The 18,035-nt window shown below is 40.0% G+C and overlaps 1 protein-coding gene across 3 annotated transcripts in view; it reads right to left on the reverse strand.

The window, feature by feature from the left end:
* Window positions 1-3,594: 3,594 nt before the first annotated feature.
* The window catches only part of SMAD2 (SMAD family member 2), a 39,063-nt gene continuing 24,622 nt past the window's right edge, over window positions 3,595-18,035 (reverse strand). For 2 of the 3 annotated variants that reach the window (XM_031059630.1, XM_005424187.3), the window contains 6 exons: window positions 15,080-15,154; window positions 13,427-13,480; window positions 12,145-12,357; window positions 10,260-10,397; window positions 9,959-10,103; window positions 3,595-5,568 (listed from right to left, as the gene is read on the reverse strand). In XM_031059630.1, coding sequence (XP_030915490.1) covers window positions 5,445-5,568; window positions 9,959-10,103; window positions 10,260-10,397; window positions 12,145-12,357; window positions 13,427-13,480; window positions 15,080-15,154 — 749 coding nt within the window. In that variant the 3' untranslated portion in view covers window positions 3,595-5,444. Of the gene's footprint in view, window positions 5,569-9,958; window positions 10,104-10,259; window positions 10,398-12,144; window positions 12,358-13,426; window positions 13,481-14,074; window positions 14,138-15,079; window positions 15,155-18,035 lie in introns of all 3 variants that reach the window. The other variant, XM_005424186.3, reaches the window with a different exon arrangement.

The raw sequence follows: 18,035 nt of genomic DNA on the forward strand, positions 1-18,035 counted from the left end.
CAATGCCTCCTGACATAAAATCAGGAGTTAAAGCAGCAGGTGCAAGATCAGATGCAAATATTGAGTCCTTTTCCCTGAAGGACCTTCATGGCCTAAGGATTACACTCAACAACCTGATGAATCTATATTTAGTTGGCTAGTCTGTCTTTGGGATGCTGCAGGTGAGGCTACAGTTTTGGGACAGTAGTGAAGTGAGGCATTTGGGATCCCTGTCACATGATCCTGTCATCAACCAAGGAATGATGAGGGGGCCAACCCTCACAGCCTCTGGGCACAGATCTTAGGAAGCGTGTCACAAAGATGTCTTAGTGCAGATGATCTCCATATGCAGCAAACCCAGTGGAAGACCACAGAGCAAGGGATCCAATGCCTGAGAGAAATGGCAGTGGCAGAGATTATCTTCTCAGATGATGTAACAACTAGGAACCCAGACTTGGTACCATGCACGTCTGTGATGTGGCGAAAACTTGTGCAACTTGGGCCACAAGGATACACTCCTGCTTTAGCCATAATGAAGTGGGATGACAGTGAGGAGACCGTGCTTGATATGGCAAAGAAGCTCTGAGCGTAAGCAGATGCTGTACATGGCCCAACACATACCAGAATTGCAGCGGTAGAAACACATCTGCAGAAATTAAAGAACAAGATAGAGGAGAACCACAAGAAACTCAGGGAGGAGATGAAAGAGGACCTTTCTAAATCTCAGTACAGAGATCAGGGGTTCTGGTATCCAGCAGTGCAGATCAGAGGTTCTGGTACCCAAGGCAGACGTTCCCTGGATGTAGAGAGAAGGTACACCCCACGAGCTGAGCTGTGATTCTACCTGCGTGATTCCAGAGAAAACATGAGGAGATGGGATGGAAAATCTACTGCTGCTCTGGCATGATGGGTGCGTGCATTGAAGGAAGACAAGGCTGAGAGAGGGAGTTCCACCAAAAGGAAAGCAGCTCCAGTTGCCCATAGCCGAACTGCCAGGTATGATGATGATGATGATGATTATGATGACATGTCCGATCCCCTTGAAGGAACATCCAAGATATGCCCAGGGCAAGGATAACCAGGCTTAGAGGGGCCCTGCCTCTAGCCAGGGAGAGGCTGGGCAAAACCGTGTTTTCTGGACTGTGTGGATTCGTTGGCCTGGCACATCTGAACCATAAAAATATAAAGCTTTGGTCGACACTGGTGTGCAGTGCACATTAATCCCATCGAGACATGTGGGGGCAGAACCTGTTTCTATTGCTGGCACGACAGGGGGATCACAGGATTTCACTTTGGTGGAACTTCCTCTCTTCCTTCCAGAAGCAGTTGCTAATGCAGCTGGTGTGTTTTATAACTATTTTTGTTGAAAAAAAAATAGTTTTATAACTAAAGACAGTATTTTTATAATTATTTTTTTAACAAAGACAGTACCTCACTGATGCTTCAGAGCTAGCACTGGAACTTCAGCATCTCCAAAATTAGGTTAGCCAAACTTGTTTTGGTAAAAAGAACAGTGCTTCATACTCAAGTAAAACACTGTGTGGGCGGAGTGTAGTGAATCCTGTATTTCTCAATATTTTAACTCAAAACCCAGCTGCAGTAAAATTTCAGCTTGCAATGCTAAAAAAACCCCCAAAACTGTAACCACAATGAAGTGTGACAAGTTTCAAGACTACAACAAAACACAGTTCATTGTGCCAGCTATTCAGAGCTGCAGATGATTATCAAACCCCCAAATTTCACACCCTCCCACTTCAACATGAAAGATGTTGGACACATGGAAACAAAGAGCTTGATGAAGTATAAGAGTTGTGATTTCTAGCTGTGTGTTAATTAGTTTAACCTTTTATTCTTAAATATCTTAGCTTACTACTTTGATAGCACCAGAGAACCTCTTAAGGCAGACATTTATATTTACATTATGCACTTAAAACAGGCTCCTTTGCCAACAGCCTATGCTACCCGACAGCCAATATCAGATTTTACCTCTCCCTGTCAATTTTATATGGAGTCTGAAGTTAAATTATTTACTCTCCTTGCCTGCAATTGGTCTCAAGGAGGTTAAGATCTGGTTAAACACAATATCCTGAATAAAAACAAGAGAACACCACAGCTCTCACAGTATTCCAGATTTGTGTAACACCACCTGAAATCAAAGGACTCCATATAAAATGCTGAATTATGAGTAGGGAATGCCTATTGCAGGGACCTTGTCACCTAAAAAGGAGCCATGTGCAAAAAGAAGGGGGAAACATGCAGAGCTAATGACACTCTGCTATCAGTTCTCACAGTTTAAAGCTGCCAAAGTCCAGGCATTCGACATGGTTCTCAAAGCCTCAGCCCTGAGACAACTTATAAATAATGAAGTTTTTCTCTGGAGGAAGGGTTCTGAAAAGTCAACTTTGTGCCTTCAAGCTGCCAAAAGGCAACTCAAAAATCATTTTTAGGTTTGGATGTTTACATTAACCACCTGGTGTTGGATTACTTGGCTTTGGCAATATGAAAATCAAGGCTCAGTTAGGGCTAGTGACAAGAGAGATCAGAATCCCAGCTTATGGAATTAAAGTCAATGCTACACAAAATTTGTACAGATTTTCTTCAGCTCTGTGATACATGTAGTAAGCAGCTGGCTCCCCATACTTTACTGAAGGCATGTCCACTTGAGTACTCCCTATTTGCTAGGTGTTTTATTTTGCAAAATAGCCTAATTGAAAAAAATCACTTTTTATTTATATTTTGGACATCAGTACTTTGACTGGCAGAAGAGGAGAGCAAGGAAAGTCACATTCCTTATGTACCACAGGCATTCTGTATTAAGATGCTGCAGTCATCTGCATGAATTTGAAGAAGAGCAGAACAGCAGTGTCAGAAAGGCACTGGATTAAGAAACAGGGGGAGGTTAAAGTTAGTCAAGAACTGCCAAAGGCACTGAAATGAAACACAGACAAGTGAACACTACAAACACAGATAAGCTCCCTTGTACCTCTAAGAGGTGGCTGGAACTGCAAGGGCAGGAGAATATTTGAGCGGTACCAGCAGCAGCCAAAAACAGTGACTTCAGCACAGACCAGAATGGTCCTGGACCCAGGCAGCACCACAGGCAGTGTCTGCAGGGTCCTGGCACTCTCCTTGGAAGTGCCCACCCTGAGAAGAGGCAGAGTCAAGGTTACTACACTGTTCAAGACAAAGCAACTAACACTGCCACAGGTGAAAGGCACATTCAGAAATCTAACAGCAAGGAGACCACAGCATTAGGCCACCCAACTGATTTAAGCAGCAACCTGCTCAAAAATGTGAGTCTGACTCAGGAAAGTTGATCTTATCTGTCTCACAGGTGAAAGTAAACACCTGAGATAGTAGGATGCCATTTGATTGTGGCAGGGAAAAAACAACTGCTTTAATAAACTCCATCAGGAGTAGGAGTCTGTACCACCAAAAACACACAGATCCAGAACCTCCGAAACAGCTGCATGGAAAGTGGTATTAGGATCTAAACTCTGCCTTTCCACCCACCACATGCAGGACACTTGTACCATTTAACTGGGTGGATAAGGGCAACTCCTAACCTTCAATGAAAAAATATACACAGCAATTAATTAAGAAAAAACAAACGGCCATTTTGAGAATTAAAACTTTTATTAGTGTATTCACATATTAGGCAAATGCAACACGCATGAAGCTTATTTCTTAGGTCCACAAGTTCTACCAATACATTAGTCTACTGGTAAAACTAGCACAAACTGGTAACTGCTTTGCCAATTTTGGAAAGGTGTCTGGCCCATTTTCTCAAGGCTTGATTTTTGGTATTGCTCCTATGCCCTAGTCATAATGGCATAAAAATATCCATCACTATCATCAATTCAGTCAAGTGATTAAAAGCTGTAACACTGGCCACACTTTTGTTCTCAAAGCTAAGTTATCACTAGCTGTACTTACAAAGTACAGAACTAGTGTAATTGATGAAACAATGGAAAAAAACAGACAAAGGCAATCCTGCTACTGCCACAATAACAAAAGAATGACAGACAGCTAGATCACAAGATTGTTAGTAAGATGTGTATTTTTCAAGTCAGAATAACCCTTCTATACAGTTTCCCAACCCAGCCCCAACCCAGACTTATTTGTAGAATATATTTCAGAATATTTTTAATATGGTGCAGCTGTAGTGTCCAAGGGTTCACAATAACATGCACTGTCATGAAGAACCTGGAAGTCCTCCTTTGCTGGTCATACCTCAGCAACCACTATCCTAGAGGTTTTGCAGAAGCAACTACTTTTAATAACAAGGCCCATTATGACATAATGAATGCGTATGATCTGGTGTGTAAGTAAACTATAAAAGCGACTCAGATAAGAAATTTAAATTCTGTTACTGAAATATGTTAAGAAGCTGCATCTATTTAAAACCTAAACAAAGAGTCTAGCTTACCCCGGGAAATAATTTTTCAAGGTATATGGCTCCGAAAACTAAACCCCATTATTTTTAGTGACATATGAAAAAATGAAAAAAATACAGATGAAAAGGGGTAAGACTTATCCAATGAAAAAAAAAATACAGATGTAAGGGGTAAGCCAATAACCTTGTGCACTTAATCCAATATCCAAAGCCATGGTAAATTCTCAGTCCATGAGAAAAAAATCACTAATTTCAATGATCCAAGGTACAAAAAAGTCCCAAATTACACCACTGCCAGCAATACTGCTGGCAATGGGTATCAAAAAGTAGACTGCTAGTGTGATGGACACTCAGAATTTATACTATGAATTCATTTTAGGCCCCATTAAGTATATAAAGCGTCTTAAGACTTCACAGACGAATCTCAAGACATTTCTTTCCCTTCCAATGGAGGGACTTTCTCTTTAAGAACGCAGCAAAAAATTCAGCTTTTCTATAAGGAAAGTCTTTTTATGTTTAGGACAACTTGAAAACCTGCTTATATTAAAAAAATATAAAAGAATAAGGGAGCAAAGTCTTGGAATTTCATGAGATACTTGCCCCAATAAAAAAACCAAAATTCCTATTTATGGGAACTAAAATGTAGAACAGCACAATACCGTGATATTTGAGATCATGATACATTATCTGTATATATACTTAGCTATTCATGTTATTGATAACCATTAGGACACTCAATTATATACCCAATAAAAAACACCATTAAAGAGTCTTTAGAACTGTCCCTTCTTTCTGAAGAAGGCTTTTCTATACACTAAATTTTCATCTAGTATCAGAGTATAGGAAACAGAATCCACAAGGTGCTTTAACTGATGAGACCTCAAGTGCTGTTTTTTCTTTTTTCTTTTCTTTTTCTTTCTTTTTCTTTTTTTTTTTTTTCTTTTAAAAAAACCTTTTTAGATAGTAAACAGTTCATGGGGACCACACACAAATACTACGACAGACGAGCTGTTATATTAAGTCTGTTGACTGGACTCGGTTTTTAGCCCACTGGTGACAGAGGAGAGTTTTAGGACATGCTGGAGCAGCGAACTGAAGGGGAGCCCATCTGAGTCAATACTTTGTCCAGCCACTGTAGAGGCCCATTCAGGTGAAGCTCAATCCAGCAAGGAGTGCTTGTTACCGTCTGCCGCCTAGAAAACAAAGAATAGGGAAAAGTCACTCTATGGGGTTGGTGTCACCAGGTTTTGGGGAGGCTTCTGCCAGAAGCTGCCACAAGCTGTCTTTGTGTCTGGCAGAGATATCCTTTGGCAGCTCTGAAGATGGACGCGCTGCTGGTCGAGGCTGGGCCAGTTAGGAATGGTGATGCCTCTGTGATAACAGATTTAAGAAAAAAATGAGGTTGTTACCCCGTTTTAATTGCCACAGAAGAGGAGGGTGAGAACAAGTGAGAGGAACAACTCTGCAGACACAAAGGGCAGTGGAGAAGGAGGGGCAGGAGCTGCTCCAGGTGCCAGAGCTGAGATTCCCCTGCAGCCCTTGGAGGGCACCAGGGTTGCAGAGATGCACCTGCAGCCCCTGGAGGAGCCCATGCCAGAGCAGGGGGTGCCTGAGAGAGGCTGTGAGCCTGGGGGAGGCCTGTGGAGAGGGAAGCCCATGCTGGAACAGCCTGTCCTTTAAGGGTTGCACCCCATGGAAGAGTGATCCACGTTGCAGCAGTTCATGGAGAATTGTTGCCCGTGGGATGGACTCACACTGGAGAAGTTCATGTAGAACTGTCTCCTGTGGGAGGGACCCCACACTGGAGCAGGGGAAGGATTCCAGCTCCTCTTCCTGAACTGTTGCAGGAACATTGCCTGAAGAACTGACAATGACACACAGTCCTACCTCTCTTTGCAGCTGGGGGAGAAGGTAGAGCTGGCAAGGGCTGAAGGTGTTTTAGGTCTTATTTTACTTCTCTTTATCTTGCTCTGGTTGTGTTAGCAACAATTCATTCAATAATTCTGATTCAAGCCTGTTTTCCCAAATGGTATTTGGTGAGGGTCTGTCCTGGTCCTTATCTCATGACCATTTTGCTCTATTTTCTCTCACCAGTCCAGCTGTTGACAGGAGTGAGAGAGCTACTTTGGTGGCTGCCTGGAATCCAGCCAGAGAGCAGGTTCAGCTGCCACAAAATTCTGCATCATATGATTAAATACGTTTCCATCCATATCTAGTACACAGAGATAAAAATCTGTAACCATTACTGTAACTGTTACTAAACTTTCTCCAGAAAAAAAGGTCCCAGAACTCCAAAGCACTTCACATATGTAAGACAAATCAATAATTACATGCTTCTCCATAATACATAAAGAATATTTCACCCTGGAGAATAGTAACACAAGTATTTTCTTCAAGTGCCACACCAAGAGCCTTACTTCTAAAAAGAAATTTGGAAGTGAAGGTTGTCCAGCTGATGCAGTGTTCACACCACAAACAACTGTATCTCAACCTTTCAAGGGTCTGCGTGCATAACTGGATTTGAATTTTGTAGACAACTACTGAGAAATATGGAATAGAAGCCCTTGGCTCTGCACTGCCAGCGTGGCCAACAGCACAATGCTATGGTGATCATAAGCTCTGGCTTTTTGAGGTAAACTACATGATAAATGTACCAAGGAAATTGGTAGATGTTGTCAGAAACACTGTATCAAAACACAGCGTGTGGTTGCACTGTGCTAACTGATGGTATCTCAAAGGAACACCAAACTTTATCTCTGATTTCCTGTAATCTTACACTTCTACAAGTGTTTTGTACTATAACATCCTCACAGAAACAACTGAAGTAGAAATTGGGTTTTCCTTGTGTTTTATACTAACTTGCCTATCATTTTCCACAATAGAAGACCTTATTTAAACACCATATAGCAAATTTCAGTAAAGCTGAAGAACTGACAACCATAAAAGCTTCATTCTCTCTCCCTTATATCTTTGTTTCACAGATCTGTTATTCAAATATCTTCCTTCTCATTTCCAAAGTAAAGAAATCAGTATTGGACAAAACAAACTCTGCCTGAGAAATCCTATTTCACTGTACCTACTCTAGGCATGGGAGTTTTCCCTAACCAGATTGGCAAGACAGTGGTTGCTAAGCCAGTTTTTTGTAGTAATTCCAGCTATCCCAAGATTCAAAGGCAATTAGTCAGACACAAACAGAGCTCCTTCATTTTTACTGTCAGTACTGCAGCCCTTTGCTTTAAGGAAATCTGTTTATATAAACAGAGGAACTGAAAAGGCAGAAAAATTAAGACAGTAAAGATTGATTTCAGAAGTTTCACATTTTCCAGGAGATGACAGCAGCTGGGGTCTGTGCTCTTTCAGTATTCTACAAAACAGTTATCTTAGCCCCAGATGCCTATGCCAGAATGAAGTGATACAACAGAAAAACAAATCTAAACCACAGGAAATATAGTTCCATTTACTCTTGAATCCTCTCCCAAAGAAGGAAATTCATTATTCCACCATTGTCAACTCTCCTACAATGTGTTTCACAACACAATTCCTCAAAATTTTACAACTGGTTCAGTTCAACAATCCTCCCTTTGCACCACGCTGCTAAAAACTGGTAAAATAGTGACAGCCACTGAGCAATCCTCTTAAAGGTAAAAACTCAACCTCTTCAACCCAAAGATTTCCAGTTCAAAGATCACTAATTAACTCTGCTGAACTTTCTTTAGAAGATGATCCTGGACCTGGATTGTTCCTGTGCTAACACGAACATTTGACAGGTGATCTGAACTTCTACCATCCCCAATTTGGGCCAACATGTAACAAAGCAAAAAGCTTTGTTAGGTATTGTGTCTACCAAGCCTATAAAACATATCACCTTGCTGTACCTGCACATTTATGCACATATGCTCAAAATGCAAGTAATGCTTTGCCTTTGCCTAAGCCTGTTCTATGAGAAAGGTTTTTTCATATAATAATGAAGTACAGATGTTTTTAAGAGTGATGGGGTTTACAGTGTTTCCTAATCCATTTCAACAAGTCAAGCTACATTAATTTAAATTCAAGGTTGTGTCATTGGAGCCACCTCTTCTTGCTCTAATCCCAGCTAGAGCATATTCACAAGCTTTGTGTATCAGTAATTTATTAGCATCATCCTAAAGAGATGTGCAAAGAAATTAGTTCATCATGAGTCAGTAACCAGTTTTTGTGCTGTTTTGGCAGTGCTACCACTGCAGCTTTTTCAATCCTACGGTCTACAAACGGTTTATAGACCAACCACCAACATTCTCCCCACTCAGAAGTAACTTTAACAAAAGCCTCCCCATAGTTTTAAACCATCACTTACACTCACTTCAAGATGCCTCTATATAATCTGACTGATTAAGCCTTTCTTCTTCTCAGATTTGAATGTTGTATTTAATTATGCCTAAGTGCATACATACTCCTTCAGAGCCAAATCCAATAGCTCTTTAAACCTGAGGCAGAATTTTTTCTTACCTCTTCCTAACAAAGAAGTACCAATTTATTCCATTACTCAAATTTCTCATTTCATCTCATTAGACTACTACAAAATTGGCTTCATTTAGCTGAGAAACCTCCCCCACATACTGACACTGCTATTTACATGTATGTATTTCAAGAGCAGATAAAGGAATCAACCCAAGTGGAGCCTACACACCATTAGTCAACTTCAGAAATTATATGGCTTTTAAAAAAATCATTATGTATTGCATTAGGGTATTGACATGTCAAGCTTCATTCTTTTAGTGGACAATTTCTAGAGAGGTTTAAAAGATTTGTTTAAAACCACAGGTCTAGCTCTCCAAAATAATGAAATCTTTAGAACTGCTCAGTTAGAAGTCAATTCCTTTTCTTCTTGAATTTCCACACTGCATTAAAAACAGGCACTGTCCTCAACTACCACTTTTCATTTGTGCTAATAGAGAACACAACTGGAAGCTATTCCAAAGCAGATAGAATGCTATTTCTTTCCACTCAAAGAACTGTTTTTAGAAGTTTTACTACATAAACACAGTCATCTCACTCCTGCAAAGCTTTTTCCACTGCAAGTTCCAAAATACTTGCCATCCCTTAGATGCATGCTCTCCAGCTATTCCATTCTGCAAGAGGCATTGCAAGTCTCTCCGTTGGGTACCACCAACCCCATCCTGCACCACAGCCTAAGGAACTCATGCTACATGCAGAGCAGGACAGAGACCAGAATGACTGCAAGTCTAACACACAGAAAATAATCTCACACACAGCACAAACTGTGGAACTTTGTGATGATGGCGTGGATTTCACCACAACACGCAAGCCAGCAGGGCTGAGCAAGGAACAGAACTTTGACGACATTCCTTGCTCAACAGTTGGCTTCAATGCAACAATAAAATCAGTTTATGGACTTTGTAATTTAGCAATTCCATCGCTGAGGGGGGAAAAAGGAAAATATGGGTTCAATTTGCAGAGAGCATATCCACAATAGCAGCAAGAAGTGTGTATGTATGGCTTTCAAGCCAGAGAGAAATGGTATACTAGTGAAAGAACAAAAACTATTAACTCTAAATTTAAGAACAAAGGAGGTTCTTTTCTTACCTGTATTCAGCCCCCCATCCTTTAACAAAGCTCATTCTTATGGTACACATTCTAGTAAGCTGATAAACTGCTTCAAAGCCCTGATTCACAGATTGAGCCAGAAGAGCAGCAAATTCTTGGTTATTAAAGATTTTTAGATTGCATCCTAAAAAGAGTCAAAAAGGTACAGTCAGTGAATACACTTGCATTTGCTACACAGAAGCCTGAATCTATGAAGAAATTACAAAAAAGGAAGGAAAATGTCATTCAGTGAACACATCCACTGGGTATTTTCACTTGAGACCTTTGGTAGGCCACTAACCTGGAGGAATTTTGCACACAGTTGCAGGATGCCAGCCGTATCTTTGATTGCAGTTGGGGCTCTGAACGAAGATCGCACTATCACTCAGGCACTCGGCAAAAACCTCTCCGCCAATGTAATACAGACGCACTCCCCTGCCTGTAGCAAAATTCAAAAGAACTCTAGTTATGGTATGACACCAACAGATTAGGGAACAAGGGAGTTTATTTTTCAGAGAAGGCCAAGGTTTTTCTTTACAACATAGACAGAAATCAATTATCTACACGACCTCACTGCTGTGCTGACAGCTGTAGCAGGAGCAGAACACAATTCAATTGCATTTTTCTCCCATGAATGCAAAATATATGAAGGAAAAGCAGAATAATTTTTGGTCAAAAGTGAAAGATTTTTCCAGCCAAATAATGGCTTGTATCCAAATCCAAGCTCAGAAGCAGTGTTCACAAAACAGAATTAAAATTTGTGCTAATATTAAAGCATTGTATGTGAAGCAGCACAGGCCACTATGGTCAAAAGAGAAAACATAAGATCACCACTGCAACACTCTCTGCTTACATACACCCACACTATTTCACAACCCACTGCATAGCTCTGTGCTGCTTTAACAAAAACAATATGACTTCATTTAGCCCTATTACAAAAAAAACAAAAACTGTGAAAAAAAATCTCAATTTTCCACCTTTAAATTGTTACCTTGTTCTGTCACTGAGTGGAAAACAAATCTGCATGGTTTATTTCTAGCAGAAAGTAAATAATGTGCAAATGATCTCCCAGAGAGAACTATTTATAATTAACAGATACTTTAGAGGCCATAGTTTCCATTCGCCTTTTTTGTTAAAACAATTTTTCAAACAAAGTGTGAGCTCCCTCTATTAAAGAGTAAGGGCTCATGAGATTTTTGCTTTTCCTCATCATTGATCATTTTGACCAGTCAGCACAAGCACAGCCTGGGTTTCTGCACATCTAAAATTTTATTAGACAAGCATCTGGATTTGGCATTTGGACTTGGCATAAAAGGAGTCGGTTCTACTGAAGAGGTTGAAATTTTACTGCAAGTAAAAATAACAACAACAACAAAATCTCATAAATGTTGCTAATGAAAGTATCCAGAAAAAAAAAAAAAAGAATGAAGGTAGTTTATTGAAGAACCTGAAATCAAGACACTGCATTGTGGAAAACAACATTCTTGACTAATCATTACAAAGAAAACCTTAATCATGTCAAAACAATGGGTTCTCAATAGCAGCTTTTCCCATTTCAGAAAAGAATCCAGAATTTCATTCTATCAGTGTCCATTCTGCATTTTATAAACTACAGTAAACTAAGCAACATGGGAATATTTTCTAATTAAAGCTTAAATTTCAATTACAAGCAATTCTGAATATAAATGCTGCCCAGGGCAGAATGGTCCATTGAGGATGCTGGAAGCCACCAATCTGCTCCCTGGGATGCTTTGGTGCACCATCATTTTCCAGAAGGCAAGAACAGCAATGTGAGCTACTGGAGTGCCACACAGTAGAGTGGCTTCCTCCTGCGCTGCCCTGAGCGTGACAGCTGTGTGACTGCAGCTGCCACCAGCTATGGGGCTACCGAGTGAGGAAAGGCAGCTCCTTTCAGCTCCAGCCATCACTATATCTCTTCCCAGTTCAAACTGGCTTCAGCAGCAGAAGCTGCCATGTTTCTCCCTAATTTCAGAAGCGGTGACTCTGTGTCTTTCCACTTCTGTTCTCAGCCAGTGAGAGCAAACTATCCTTGACAAGCCCTGAGAGACAGCTGATGGCTGGCTGCACAAGGGTGAAAGGAACCCAACACACATCCTACCCGGGTCATTTCAGATAATTTAACCAACAAAATGAAATTAAATAGTTAAAAGATCAGAGATCTTTACCTATATGTCGCCTTGTCATTTCCACTGTAGCATTTCTGTTTACATTGGAAAGCAGACCTAGGCAAAATCGCTCTGAATTTGATGGATCTGTAAAGCCATCTACAGTCAGGGAAGGCTGAGACGCATGGAAGGTTTCTCCCACTCTTTGATTCAACTCATAATATGCTATTGAACACCAAAACGCAGGCTCCGAGTAAGTAACTGGTTGCAAGTCTAAAAAAAAATTTTAAAAACCAAACTTAACACAGATTTTGAGGCTGAAAGTAGATCAATCTACCCTGCTATTTGTCTCTCCCAGAAATGACAGCAGTAGTCTCCTCAAACTACTCAAACTATATTTTGCTTGCTGTCCTTTTTACCTACTTCAGTAAATAGAATGGAATTCAGTCTTCCACACAAGGGAAGGAGGAGGGGAAGAAGGGATGATCTAATCTGACCACAGCTCATTTAGTTCAGTACTTGCATTTTGCTCGGCAAAATGATTAAGCTAATGGTGCTCTGAGCGCCAGACGTTGAGACATTCCTGTTGCCTTTTCTGTAGCTTGCAAACATTTTGGCAGCATTAAAGAAAAGATTAAACTATCAAACACTGAACAACAAAAAGGAAAAAAATAATATGAAAATCATGTTCTTTTGTATTACACCGTCTCTTTAGATAAAAGTAGTTCTAAGCTACTTTATTGTCCCCTACTAGAGACTCTTCCCTATGTATCTTCAGGTTTTTTTCTTCACTGCTTCCCCTTTTTACCTATCCTAATTACTTACTTAACATTCTGCATTTTCCTGTCACATCCTGCCACCATTCCTTAAACAAACCCATGGCAATCTGATCTTCCTGCGGCACTTACACAGACACACAGCAATAGCACTGGATCAAAGCAGGCGGGCTACTAATGTGGGAGCAACTACTGTGCTGTGGTTACAGGTGAAACAGTACATGAGAAGAGTGGCAGAACACACACACAAGGGAGACAGCAAGTCTGGGCAGCATCATGGAGAGGCAAACATCCTTTTAAACTATTCATTTTATAAATGCTATTCCTGCACACACAAAGATACCCCTCCTTCTCTTTGCTACGAGCTCAACAGGTACAGAAATAGAGTAATTGTTAACAAATTATTAACTCAGCCCCATTATGCTTAACACCAGGAAGCCAACACAACAGTGACCTCTTAATATAGCTCTTAATTTCTTACAGCACATTTTCACTTTTAAAGTAATTACATATATAATGAAGAATCACTACACATGGAGAAATAATTTTAAGTATTTCCAGCTTACCCAGGCTATGATTAACTGGAGAGAGAGTACTAGGAGACAGCTCTGCTGGAGATCCTGTTGAAGCAAGACAGACATGTTTCAGAGCAAATGTTTTTTGTTATTTCAGATCAGTAGGCATAACCATTATCTACATCAGCTTTTCATTGAAGTTTTTCAGAGTAAGAAACATCAGTTTTCTGGAATATCACACACTTACTCTGAATTAGGATTTCATTCAATCTTCCAGACTTCTGGGTACCCCCCCCCTCCTTGTAAAGACTCCGTTAACTTAGCATTGTATTTGGCAGAACTCTGCCACTTCGTGCACACTCTCAACGTTATTTATGCACTTCTCCAGTGAGAAGGTAGTGATTTCCCAAATTCAGTAATAAAACAGGTAAGAAAGAGTCGATGAGTCAAGCAAGATATTGCCTCTCTGTTCTCAAAGGAAAAGGGTTATCTTGGAAAAGACTTTCCAGTATCTGAAGGGAGCCTTCAAGAAAGTTGGAAAGGGATTGTTTACGAGAGCAGGTAGTGACAGGACAAGAGGGAAAGTCTTCAAACTGAAAGAGGAGAGATTTAGATTAGATATTGGGAAAAAAAATCTTTATGCTGAGGATGGTGAGGCCCTGGCACAGGTTTCCCAGAGAAGCTGTGACTGCCCCATACCTGGAAGTGTCCAAGGCCAGGCTGGACAGGGCTGAGAGCAACCTGGGGTAGTGGAAGGTGTCCCTGGTGGAAAGAGACGGTCTCTAAGGTCCCTTTTATCCCAAACCATTCTATAATTTATGATTCTATGATCACCAGAAAAGAGCAAACTAGATTTCCTCATTTGAGGAAATAATTCTTTCCCAGAAGGAGGAATTTAAACACTCATAGAAACATGAACTCTCCAACACAATTTGCACACAAGGTGGCAAAATACAGAAAGGCTTTCACAGAAACATTCCTACAGTGACCGCTGATGTCAGGCTGTTTTAATTAAGGTATTTATTGTCACACAGTGGGAAAACATTGCAGTTCTTACAGAAACTGGTGCAGTGGATTCCAACTTACTGAAAACGGCTGCTAACATTAGCTAACCAAGCACACTCAAGTCTGCCAACACACAGCAGGAGGTTCTTACCCAGCACATTAACTGTGCTTTGCCCAAGTCTAAGGTCAACCACATTATCTAGAAACCCTTACATACAAAGGTACAAATGCTGTTACTTTTGCCACAGAGCCTTCCACACAAGAACTAATTTTAAACATGGCAGAAGTGGTAAGTTTGTCAGAGTTAGAGACAGGTTCTCAGAACACAGATTGTCTATACCTTGTTTAGGCCAATAGACATTGTGCTTCAATGAACCTGTTTGCCGGGGAATGGTTGAAACTACTTAGCTATTAAAATCTATTTTAAGGGTTTCTGGTCAAGTCTTAATTAGACTTGTATGCTTCTGTTACAGAACAAATGTAATATACTTAATATGTCACAGAATGTTTTAGAAACATTTCCCTGGCAAAAAACTGCTTTGTTCATTAAAGACTGAAAGTGGTATTTTAGGCATAAAGGTTTTACAAGGTTTTACAGAGGAAAACTGCAATTATCTCTTGGGCTGAATTCATGCTCCTATGCAGAGGGATCACAGCTAGTAATACAAAGCCTTGAAAGTGATGAAAAATAAATGTTACCTGTATCCATGCTTTGGTTCAGCTGCTGGTCACTCGTTTCTCCATCTTCACTGATATATCCTGGAGGAGGTGTTTCTTATTAAAAAAAAAAAAAAAGAAAAATCCACAAATTTGTAAAATGACTAGGCAAACTTCTGTTAGATCTAAGTCTTGTGCATTTTGTCATGACATCCTCATGAGCTCTGTTACACCTACCTGAACACTGAATCTGAATGTCATTTTGCTGTCCCTTTTTCCTTATAGTAGGACTTCAAACATGTTACCTGCCTTATTGGTATGCAAAATGTATCTTCTTTTGTATGTCAGTCAGTTGCTGAAATTTGTTATATAAATATCAGAACCCTTGTTTGTTCCATTTAAGACAAGATGCTGTCACTACAACAAGTAACAATTTTGCAATTGTGATCAACAGCTTTCATATTTAGTAGAATCACAAATGAAAAAAACCATCTGGTGATTTGCACAAAAAAATAACGTGAGCTGTCTTCATGTAGGATAACCATCAGATCAGATACCCTCCCACACCTTACTGAAGTTGTTAGATTTAAAGGTTGTTTTTCAGTTCAGTCCCCAAATACGTATTTCTTCCATATACAACAGCTGATTTGACTCATTTATAACTATATTAACTTAATACACTGCACAAGTTCTGTTATTGTTACCACTAATACTTCTAAGCACTATTAAAACTATCATCTACTCTTTTAACTAGCTTTCTTTAAAGACAGAATTTCACAGACCAAAGCAAATTCAGTACCAACTTTGAAGCGTTCTGATACCAGAAACTGTGTCTAATTCCTCTGAAATATCTTCAAAACCCAGGAGAGTATGCATGTTCCTTTTCTCCACTCCACTCAAGATGTTCTTTGTAATCCAGATAACGAGTTAACCAACTGCCTTTCAGGAAATAAATTTCTTTGAACGGGGCAAATGTCTTTTCCTACATATTATAGGCAAAACCTGTGTTTCTTTAGTGAAAGTGTTTGAAGCTAACTATCTCTACAATCACCTTAGAATTGTCTCTGAAACTTCCAGGGGATAAACACCTTTAATTACACTATTACCAAACAGTAGAATTTTAAAGATAAAGCCTTTTTGCTTAAGAAATAAAATAAAATTATAACAAGCATCATGTCTGAGATGTACTGCAATATTGTGAGATCAGAAGGAAACCAGTGAGAGGAAACTAGATTAAGTCAGTTGATTAAATTAAAATTAACTGAGAGAATTTTATCTTTGATTCATTCTGTGTGCTAAGTATAGACTTGACAGAATTTAGTTTAGAAGGACAATTAAAGGAAATCATCAGTAGTAAGAAATATGATAACAGAAATCACATCCATTTTGAAGATTTTTACAGCATTCATAGTGATAAAGGGGACTCCACCCTTCCCCAAATCATTAGCTACAGCTAAGCCCACAGCTGGGGCAAAAGGTCAATACACATTTCTAATCCAACCCATGGCTCCTGTTTCCAGTTGCTAATCTAGGCTCTTTGGCACAGATTACTTTCCATGTCTAGTCTCTGCCTAAACACAGAAGATTTACTCTAGCTAGTACTAGTAGCAGTTTAGGGTCAGAGGTTGAGCACCACACAGCTGGAAATGAACACTCAGGTGGGACACCAAAAATTTAGAGTTGAGTGCTGCCAGAAGTGTGGGTGATGCAGCTCAGCCCATCCAGAACCTGAACTGGAACATGCAGCTCACAAAGGCCACTCTGCTCCTTCTCTCTCACACATCAAGTACTGAGACAGGTCTGGGGTACAAAGCTACCAGATGTGAGCCTGCCCTCCCTCTGAAGAAAACGGTTCTCTGAAAAAGGCTATCAAGGCACACAAGGCTTATCAGAACCCAGACAAGCATCCCAGATTAAGTCAGCAAGGTCAAATAAAGTAAGATACCACAATATGAGCACAGGAGGAGGGTGTCAGTGACAAAGAGAAGGAGGTGTGGTTACCTGCATAAACATTTGAAGATCATGTGAATGCCTACAATCACCTTGAGCAAACTTCCTGCAAATAACTACTTTAGCTCATTTCCATAGCACTGGATTTGCAGAAAGTGGCTTTCCAGTAAGCTGTTTGCAAACCTTACCAAAACCCCTCAGTATGAGTTAAAAAAGTATATGCAAGTTAAGACAGCAACACCAACTTCTAGTGCCTTAAATTGCTCTATAAAGCTGGAAACAGATGTGGCCAAAATTAAACAGAAAGGTCAAATTAATTGATTGTTTAATGCCAGTTCAATTCTTGGATATATTCAAAGAAAACACAAGCAACATTCTGCTTAAGACCTGTACGTACAACTTGTACATTGCACATATTTGAGTTTTGAGGCAGTCATCTCATTCTTTCAGAGACTCCAGATGTGAATTTTCAGCTTATTCGTAACATGAATGCATTAAACATTTATGAGCAAACTTCAGCTTTACTTGGTTTTACACTCCATGCGACTTCCTGAAGAGATCGGAAACAGGAAGTTGGGGCAGGAAAAAGAGGTCACTGATTTTATGTTTCAAATGAGGGTAACAGGGTTCAGGTGCAGCAGATTAGCATTGTTTGTTTTGGGGTGGAAAAGGGGGAAAAGAGAGGGAGGAGAAACTCTTTAACAGTTCAGTATTGTTAGGTTGCTCTTTAATACGGAAAGATAAAACAATATGCACACAATAGTAACAAAAAGCTAAAGCAGACAACTACTGATGTGAACTACAGATCAAGACACTTAAGTCACTGCTTTGCAAATTAAAAGTCTTCTCCACATATTACATAGGATGGGATTGAGCATCAGTTTATTACTCAATCTCAAATGCACAGCATTTGGCAACCCCTGCATGTTTATGAAAGAGGCTTAAAGCAGAAGGTGAAGATCTACTGTGGACTTATTAGCATTCTGAATCTCAAACAAGCTACTGAAACCAAGTCAGCTATTGTGAAATGACAGCAATATAGTTTCAT

Source organism: Geospiza fortis, unplaced genomic scaffold (assembly GCF_000277835.1).
Source record: "Geospiza fortis unplaced genomic scaffold, GeoFor_1.0 scaffold488, whole genome shotgun sequence".
Classification (NCBI taxonomy): domain Eukaryota; kingdom Metazoa; phylum Chordata; class Aves; order Passeriformes; family Thraupidae; genus Geospiza; species Geospiza fortis.